This window comes from Lathamus discolor, chromosome 3, assembly GCF_037157495.1.
Source record: "Lathamus discolor isolate bLatDis1 chromosome 3, bLatDis1.hap1, whole genome shotgun sequence".
In the NCBI taxonomy this organism is placed as follows: Eukaryota; Metazoa; Chordata; class Aves; order Psittaciformes; family Psittacidae; genus Lathamus; species Lathamus discolor.
In genome coordinates this window covers 64160544-64169855 of record NC_088886.1, presented here as the reverse complement: position 1 = coordinate 64169855, position 9312 = coordinate 64160544, and the positions used below count along the sequence as shown (strand labels likewise).

Below are 9312 nucleotides of genomic sequence, written 5' to 3'. Positions count from 1 at the left end.
TAAATTCAAAACTAGCTTCTTTTTCATTGTGGAGCATAACAAGTACTTTTTGGTTCTTTTTTCTGCCCCCAGTTTGTAGCTTTTGTTACTGGGACCCCAGTCATGTTCAGCAAACTGGACTGACAGTAAGAATGGTAAATGGGGTTTACAGAGTGCCTCATGTGATACCTTCTATTCTCAGCATTGGTTAAAATTAGAACTAGACTGACATTGCACTGAAGTCTGAGTGAGGATTTTAAATGGTTTCGTTAGCACAGGCCAGGTTTGTAACTTATCTCTGCTTTTGCTCAGAAAGCAATGAGTCCCAGAAGACCCTTGACAACACCAAGTAATTGAGGTACGTTGCTGTTAAACTCTTTCGGATACTTGGAGGTGAAGTTGTGGGGAGAGCTGATTACTTGGGAGTAAATGTGCAGCTGTTTTACAGCAATGCTTGGGAATTCAATTCTGAATCATTGGTTGTGATTGCATGATTATTATGGATTTTATCTTCCCGACAAATAATAAGATCTAAGAATAAGAAGCTTTTGATGGTAGTCCTGTTATAATGTAATTACATCTCTGTGAAAACAAAGTCATATACTTAGGCTCTCCTTTGTGTTTCATGGTTCTAAAGCAGTATTTATTGAATAATATGCTTTCCACAGCAAAAGAGTATTGCCCAGTGTAAGCTTTACTAAAAATAAGCATTGTTTCAACTGTCTAGTCCAATACTGGGTTTAGTAGTACAAGTATTAAGAAGTGTCCCTTTTCTGCACAGTTTATATAAAAAGATATCAAGTTTTCTACCTAAAAAAGGCTTACAATTCAAAACACGTCTCTAAACAACAAGAAATGATGGATCAGGTAAATCGCTTCATCTCCGTAGAAGTTTAATCCTGAAAAATAAAGCTATTTAAATTGTAACTACTAATCAGAGCAAAAAACCCTCATATGTTTGCATATTGGGGTGAGAAATGAGAAAGTTAATTACAATGAGGACCACTGACAGGGAAGTTAATCCTTCAAACTAGTAAATGTGATCACACTTATGTGGTGAAGGGAAAAAAAATACAATCCTCTCTTATCCAGGAAAAACTTCAATTCCTCCTTAGGAATCCAAATGCCAGACTGCATTGTGCTGCACTAGGGTTGCTGTTTGTGCCACCTGTCAAATCCTGACGTTCCTCCTTAACAAACAGAGAACAGTTAAGAATCCTTAACATTGCCCCAGGCTCTTCTTTATTCAAGCATTAGAATTGGATTTTTATGCTGTTTTTACAACAGAAAGCAGTCCTGACAATTATTTCCTATCATTTGCTTATACATTTTTAATTAACTGAGCTCAGTACAATCAGGCTTTACAAATAACTGTGTTACAAAAGACATGGTAAACATCAAATAGAATGATTGACCGAACACACGAATGTTCACTAAGCAATTGTGCCTTATCCACACCACACAAAATCGTAGTGGAATATGATAGAAAAGATTGCTCAGAAAGACAGACCTGCCGCAATTGTAGGGAAATACATGCAGGAAAAGACTTGAAATTCCCCTTTTGTTGTTATCTACCTGCTTGTTTGGAAGACAGCTTTACTCATTTTTTTAGCTTGAATAGATATCTAAGACATTTTCCTTACTTGTCCCTGTGTGTATTAGTAAAAGTTTGGAATGGGAGCATTCAGCTCATCAGTGGTCAGAGTACACCGAGTGCTGGCATGAAGTTGAGCCCCACAGGCTTATCTGAGTATCACTATCTTGGCTCCAGTTTATTTCCAAACAAACCCTTCCCCAAATGACTACATTAACAGCAAGAAGAATGCTTTTTAGAGGGATGCTCTGATCAGGATAACTGAAGATCCTGCTTTGCTGCTCATCAGGAAAATCTGTATTCATTATCTCACTAAGGACTTGATGACTTTAGGCTGAGGTTTTGTTTTAAATGTGGTTCCTGACCCTCAGCAGGGCTACAAGCAGAGACCTTCAAAGAGATCTGAAGGATTTTAAAAGTTTTTTTCTGAAAAGGAATGCATTACTAACTAAAAAAAAAATTATAATGAGTTAAACTGTGAAGAAAGTGAATGCAAATAAAGAATCCTCATTCACTTCCAACAACAGTTCAGTTTCTCTGAAGTGCAAACCTCTTTTAGTTACAAGTATTTATACCAGGTAGCTGCCAGGATGCAGCTATCAGGATTTAACTGCCTTAAAATGCAGGTAACAGCTGAATTTCTTCCTGAAAAGGGAATGAATGCTCATGTCTGCATTTAATACTTACGGTCAGTACTCAGCCTACCATTGGAAGGAACTGAGAGAAGCAGTTGTTCACTAAGAATGCAGAGAGATTGCAAGGATACCATTTCTTATTATAAGTAAATATAACTGCATGCAATTATCTATTTTTATAAAGAGAAAGCAGTTGGTAAAATTCTGGCAGTGCTGTGCATTAACTAAGTTTAACAAGATAATCAAGTGCATATTGCAGCATTTTAGTTTTTATATCACTGTCCCCATCTGGTAACTGGTGCATGTGCTGATCTATTGAGCCTGAAATTCACAGTCAGATTCCTGTGACTCTACCTGAACATGTAAGGATCATGAATGAAACTGCAGTTTGTGTTGGAACATTCACTGCTGTGAAGACACTTTGGGAAGTAAGAATACACAAGATAAATGAGGAATTACAGAAGGAAAAGGAATTCAGGCAGAGGTCTGCAGGAAGGTAGGTAAACTGTAGTTCTTTAAGTATGTGAAAAGCTACACCATGCGTTACGTTGCAGAAGAGTGCAGCTGGTCTGTTCAAACTCATGCAGAGTTGAATTCTTCAGTTGTTACAGGAGAGTTCCCACTGGGTAGAATCTAGCAATAGTGTTGGGTCAAACTAAGAACTGTGTTCTGTGTAAGAATATTAGCATATATACTATATCCCCTAAATTCAGTTATGAAAATCCTCTCCGGTGTGGATATCCTAACTGTAGAGACTTAACATGCTTTCCTCCCAGCAAAGGCATTCAAAGGGCCTCTTGAGCTCCAGTCTGGGCAGTAATTTCATGGAATATGAAGAAATTTAGCATTCTGTTTTTGGAACTCTTCCTGATCTGTCAGATGTGTTTGAAATGGAATCGCAAATTCAAAATACAAGCAGAAAAATGGAGAATTGCTTAATTTTCATGATTCTTGTGTAAGTCCCCCTGGGAAATCAAGCCAAAAGAATCCCTGGCTGGTAGACCTCGTTTGATTGCACTCACACTTGGTGAACTGAAGGCTTTCTTTTAAGGAGACGGCTTCAAAATAAACACGTTTGGAACTTCATTCCACATGACTGTATATTCTGTTGCCCTGCTGCAACATGGTGAAGGTGAATGAAGTTATGTCTTCCTTCTGACTGTAAATTTGAAGAGCTATAAAATAGAATTCCTATAAATTGCCTCAGCCAGACATTACTCTGTGTTCTTGTCTTCCCTCAAATAGATAGTATATTTAGCATCCAGTGGTAATAAGTGTTTGACATCCAAAAAGGCTACTGTCCCTTTGTTCCAGAAAATACAACTGATAGATGGTAATTATTGCCTGTATTTACTGTTGCACTACTGACAGAGCTTCTTTCCCTCATAGGCTACTACTTGTTTGGGAGGAGAGAGCTGCTTTAGCAAAGCTCAAAGAAAAGGTTATTAATGAAGATGGGAGAGCAATTTTAAGGATAGAGGAAGAAGAATGGAAGGTAGTGTTGATAGGAAGGAATGTTGAATGACTGATGCATTAGAAAACTACTATTTGCAACTTTACACTCTCAGTTGTACTATTTTTAATTTGTGAAGTGCTCACTTGTGTGCTTTGCTAACAATGAATTGAGATACACTGTTGTGAGAGTGTAAAAGCAAGCTGATTATTGAAGTCCTGAATATAAAGCATTACTTTGCAAAAATATAGCCCAAAAAGCTTTTCTGCATTAAGGAATTCTTTACCCTGCAAATGGTGAGTTTACTTAAGTAAATTCTCATTTAACATTACGACACCAGAACAACTGAAATGTATCGAGGTGATAACCCTCTGCGTTAGCTGCATGGAAATATTTCTTACCGGTTTTTCTTTCTAAAAGTGAAAATGAGCCTGTAAATTCGCAGGATATTATTAGTTTTGTGTCTAATGCATGGGGGTAAGTGGCTAACTGTAGATCAGTGACAGAGTGGTAGAAGTCTGTTCAGAGCCACACAGGAATGCAGATGCCAGTTCTGTGAAGTGATGAGAATTAGACCATGTTGAGGGCAGTGTGAGTGACAGCCCCATCCGGCAATACTCCAGTGTTCCTTGTTCAGAACTTGTAGCATACAGATATTGTAGCTCTTCTATCCCTCAGCTTATCCACTCTCAGCTGTACACTGGTTTTCTTAACAGAATGGGAAATACAACTTAGATCACCGTTCAAATGCGAAAAGCTATTTAGAGCAGTCTCATCTTCAGCTATATTGGCTTTGTTTCAAAACAACCAAACAAGCCAAAGCAAGCCTGTGGCTTTTCAAGCAGTGACAGTAGCGCACATACCAAACTCCTGGGAGCAAAACTGAGCGGGTTAAATCTGTGGTCAGAATGGCCCACATCGATAGTGTTAATTTGGGGATGTTACAGTGTGGCTTGAGAAGGAAAGATTGTTGCTCTTTCAACTACCAACTTCTGCCTAAGCCTATATTCTTGTTGTATACCAACCTGAATTTCTTCTGGTTCCTATTTCTTGTCTTAGACTCTACCTTCGTGCTTGTTGAAACTAGCCCATCTCCAGGAGTGGCAGCTTCACAGAACTAGTTTGCAGAAAATTCCTCACTTCATTGGAAGATTTCACAGTCTTGTTGTTCTGGATCTATCCCGGAACTCCATTGAAAGTGTACCTAAAGAAATCGGTAAGCTGTCCTTTCTTTGTTTTAGCTGCTTTCCTATCTTACAAAATCCATCTTACAAAAATGTGACAGTTTTGTGCACTTTGCCTGCCTGAGAATCCTGTTGGGTGGTTAGAGACCAGGCAATTGAAATCTGACGGTGAGATAGAGCGCTTGGAACAGTGGATCCCCTACAAATCCAAACAGATGGACAGATGCAGGAGACGATTCTTTATAAAAGCTCCCCGTAAGACAAAAGGACGTAAGCACACATAAGCACAGCAGGTACTGGACATCAGAGTGCACCTAAAAAAGTGCTATTGAAAGATACATAGTGAGAACACGTTGCACTTGTATAACGATAAAGGGGTAACACAAACCAAGTAATACTGTATCTCAGATAGAATGAACATGTCTCATTTTTCATTTTGCTCTCTGCAGGCCAGCTGACCAGCCTCCAAGAGCTGCTTCTCAGTTACAATAGAATCAAATCTGTTCCTAAGGAAATAAGTAACTGCATCAATCTGGAAAGATTGGAACTGGCTGTCAACAGGAGTATCTGTGATCTTCCTCCTCAGGTTCTGACAGACTAGCTTGTTTCATTTAGTTTTGTTGAATGCCTGTTTTGAACTTATCCAAACCCAATTATCATTAAACATCACACTCCATGTTTTCAGATTTGCTTTGGTATTGATTTCCCAGCCACTCCACAGAAACACAATATTTATGTGACTAGTCAAACTGAAGCCAGGTGAGGAGGACATACATATGCCTGAGAATTTGAAGGAGCCAGTCTTTACTTTGTCCAGATAAAGGATTTGGTAGTGCACATAACACGGTGGTACACCTGATGTTAATTTGTTTAAGCTGACAGTCTTTGCTGGTTTATCCCACTGAGGATCTGAGGCCTTAGCACAGATAAGTTCCCTTTTATGGTTGAGAATGCAAATGCATACCATACACCAGGACACAACTGCAAGCATCTTTACCAGAGCTGTTACCTGTGAAGAGGGGTAGTGTGGTTTATACAGCTGTTTATGCACAAAGAGTTGAACGAATGTTGTTCTGAGATGTTAAGACAGAATAAAAACAACTGCTTGCTTACCATTAAGCCTTAATTTGGACTGACCTATGTGAGCGAGCCCTGCATCTCCAGGTATTAGACTCCTAGATAGAGATGATTAACATGTAATCATATTTATTTGTTTTATTTAAGTAGTGGCAATAGTTGACAGCAATCAGTGCCTTGCAAAACTGAGTCCGAACAGTAATACCTAACAACAAAAAATCCTCAGATGAAAATATCCACTATTAATCAGTATGCAGAAGGTATAAATTCTGTGTGGATACAGGTTACATGCCACAAGTGACAGCTCATGGCAAATACCTAGTTCTGTCCTATTGAGATGAGTTTCAAGCCCACATACCTTCCAGGTGAGAACTGTTAACGGTCAGGTATTATCAGCTGATATAACTCACAAACCATGCTGTGTCTATGAACTTCAAAATGTGTCCTGATGATTTCAAAGTGTTTCTTTGTTTCAGTCAACATTATTACAGCACTGCTCTAATGCAACAGCTATTCCACTAAACCTCCCTTTCTTTTCAGCTCAGTGATTTAAAGAAGCTTTCACACATAGATTTGTGCATGAACCAGTTTACAAGCATCCCTTCAGCCCTTCTCAACATGCCAAATCTAGAATGGTTAGATATGGGGGGGAATAAACTCCAGGAGCTTCCTGATGCAATTGACAGGTAAATAAAGCTCAAAGATGTTTCAGTCTCAACTCCATTGCACTGAAATTCTCATTATTAAATCCTAATTCAAAAGATTATTTCAATATTAACCTCACTGCAAACTTCAGCCCTAATGTGATATTTTGGATGAATAAACAACAAATTCAGTGTCAACTATCAAATTATAATTTCTTGCCAATGACGTTTTCGACCAGAGGTTAGGTGATTATCTGGGGTATGGGGTTTCCTGTCAGAATTGTTGTATTCTTAATGAACGCTCCTTATGTGACTGTAAAAATGAATTACTTTTGTAATAACTGATAAGATTAATTTTCTGAATCCTGATCAATTGCACAAATAACTGTTTTACAGAATGGAAAATCTCCACACTTTATGGCTCCAAAGGAATGAGATAACCTCTTTGCCAGAAAGCATTGGTAATATGAAAAATCTTAGTACTCTTGTTCTTAGCAACAACAAGCTTAGGAATATTCCAGCTTGTATGAAGGACATGACAAGTTTGAGGTAAGAAAAAGTAACAGAAACATAAATACTAGCAGATAAGTTTTAAAGCCTCCCTTGAGCTGTGTATCATAGAGTGATACTAAGGAAGTGGAAAAGACATGTCCACAGTTGTACCATATAAACCAGTAGAATTACACTGGTTCACAACAGTTGAGGATGTGGTTAAGAAAGCTTTGTGTATCCTCACTCACTTAACAAAGTAAGGTACGATGGTTACAGTCCCAAATGGAAAAGGAGACTGTAATACATTTTCTCATTTCTAAAAGGTCCAAATCCCCATTTCTAATTGTCCTTTGCTGTCACTCTCTAAAGCCAAGAGCCAAGACAGGAAAAATACATGTCACGCATAAAAATGAGACAAAGTAGAACCTTGGCACGGAGAAGTCAACTGTTCAGAATTAAATAAAAAGGCTCAGGTGTAAAGATATAGATAAAACTCTCCTGTACTTCATTTGAGAAGTAAAAAAAGAACGGATGTACATTTTTAATGGGCAGAATCAGAAATATTATTTTGTATACTGTGAAAGTTTCCTTTTGTCTGCATTTTCACTTGGATTACTGGATGCTGGCTGTTTGAGAGAAAGAATGCTAGTCTAAAATCACATCTAACCCAGTAAAACAACCCCTGTTTTCAGCTAGCTTGGAAGAAGCAGCAGCTCTTTAAGCAAATATATTAAGCATAGGCCGAGGGATGGTTTAGTTTACTTCATACTACTGGTATAGTGGCAAGTTTAGTGTAAGGAAAGACTTACTTTGCTGAAAATATTGTTTGAGGAATCTTAGTTCAGTTTCAAGAGTTGTTGTGCCTGGACAAAACCTGTTGCAAGAGTAATCTTTTTTGGTGAACTGTCAGATTTGTCAACTTCAGGGACAACCCACTGGAGTTAGAGGTAACACTCCCTCCATGTGAGAATGAAGAAGAGGAGGAGCAACAGGAAATGTTTGGCATCGAATTCATGCATGTGTATATCCAGGAGTCTCTCAAGAAAACAGGTATGGCTTTTTTATTAACTCTGATCTCTCTGCAATACAGTGAGGAAGGGAAGGATAAGCTGGATAAAAGCAAGCTGGGATATGTATACAAATGAAACATGAGTAATCTCAGTAACTCAGTAACATTCTCCAAAACAGCTGTGAACAGATTTTTACTGAGGGTAGGGGCAAGTTTATCAGGGGTTGGCCCTGGAGCTTTCCTATAAACAGCATGTATTCTAGTAGGAACATGCTGAAACCATGCAATATTGGAATTAGTTACCTACAGCCTGGGTAACTGGAAGTTGCTGGCTGGCTCTAGAATTTGCAATTTAATCAGTTTATACAGTGTGGGTGTTCCAGCACTGTTTGTCTTACGAACTTCAACTCTACCTATTTCTTGACGTTGTCCAAATGGTGACTATCAAAGCAGCATGTAAGGGGGAGATGCCCATGATAAACAGAAGCTTCCCACCACTTGCTTTCCCTGACAGCAAATCCAGTCACTTAAACAAAACACCCTTCCAATTTCATCCCATTCCTACATCACTTGTGACTAAAAAATGCTGTTAATTAGTCTCAAAGATAACAGTTGAAAGGTGCAGACAGAGCATTGGGTGACATGGTCTAGGGTGAGGTGTTCCTGCCTATGGCAAGGGAGCTGGAACTAGATTATCTTAAGGTCCTTTCCAAATCTAACCAGACTGGGATTCTATGAGTCTGTGAAAACAAGCGCTTTTGAACACATGTGCAGGTGGCAGCTGTTACTTGCAGAGAGAATTTCACTGCACCTAAAATGAAGATCCAAGGGAACATTTCATATCTATTGTGAAGACTTAAAAACCTGAAGGACTGAAAGGCTCTTTAGTCAGAACACCAAACCAGATTTCTCTTCATCAGTAATTTGTGTCAGAATAATAAATTTAGCAAAAATACATCAAGATGACAGTTTACAAAGTTTTTTTCCTTAACAGACTCCCCTAGCAGCACAGGTTGATGGTTACTTAGGCCTACTTAAACATTTTAAGAGGAAATACAGAGCTATCCTGAACTTCCAGGTGAAAATAAAGTATGTTAACTTCTCTTATTTTAACCCATTGTCTTTCAGGAAATGTGGAAAGCACCACTTCTGGTCCTTCTCCTGTCATGAATGCTTCTGAATAAAGAATGTAACTGTGAATGGAAGAAAATACCAAGCATACTTATTCCTAGCGAAGAGGCGCAC

The 9312-nt window shown here is 38.6% G+C and overlaps 1 protein-coding gene across 2 annotated transcripts; it reads left to right on the top strand.

Annotated features, from left to right (window-relative positions):
• Nucleotides 1–218: 218 nt before the first annotated feature.
• On the top strand, nt 219–9277 carry LRRC39 (leucine rich repeat containing 39). Of its 2 annotated transcripts, none has more exons than XM_065669535.1 (9): nt 219–337; nt 2547–2704; nt 3598–3703; nt 4721–4877; nt 5295–5431; nt 6463–6608; nt 6963–7115; nt 7969–8108; nt 9196–9277. In XM_065669535.1, the coding sequence occupies exons 2-9, from the start codon at nt 2580–2582 to the stop codon at nt 9249–9251; spliced, it is 1020 nt and encodes a 339-aa protein (XP_065525607.1). In that variant the 5' UTR covers nt 219–337; nt 2547–2579; the 3' UTR covers nt 9252–9277. The 2 variants fall into 2 exon arrangements, with proteins under 2 accessions (XP_065525607.1, XP_065525606.1); XM_065669534.1 differs by having other exon boundaries at nt 2543–2704.
• The last annotated feature ends 35 nt before the right edge of the window (nt 9278–9312 follow it).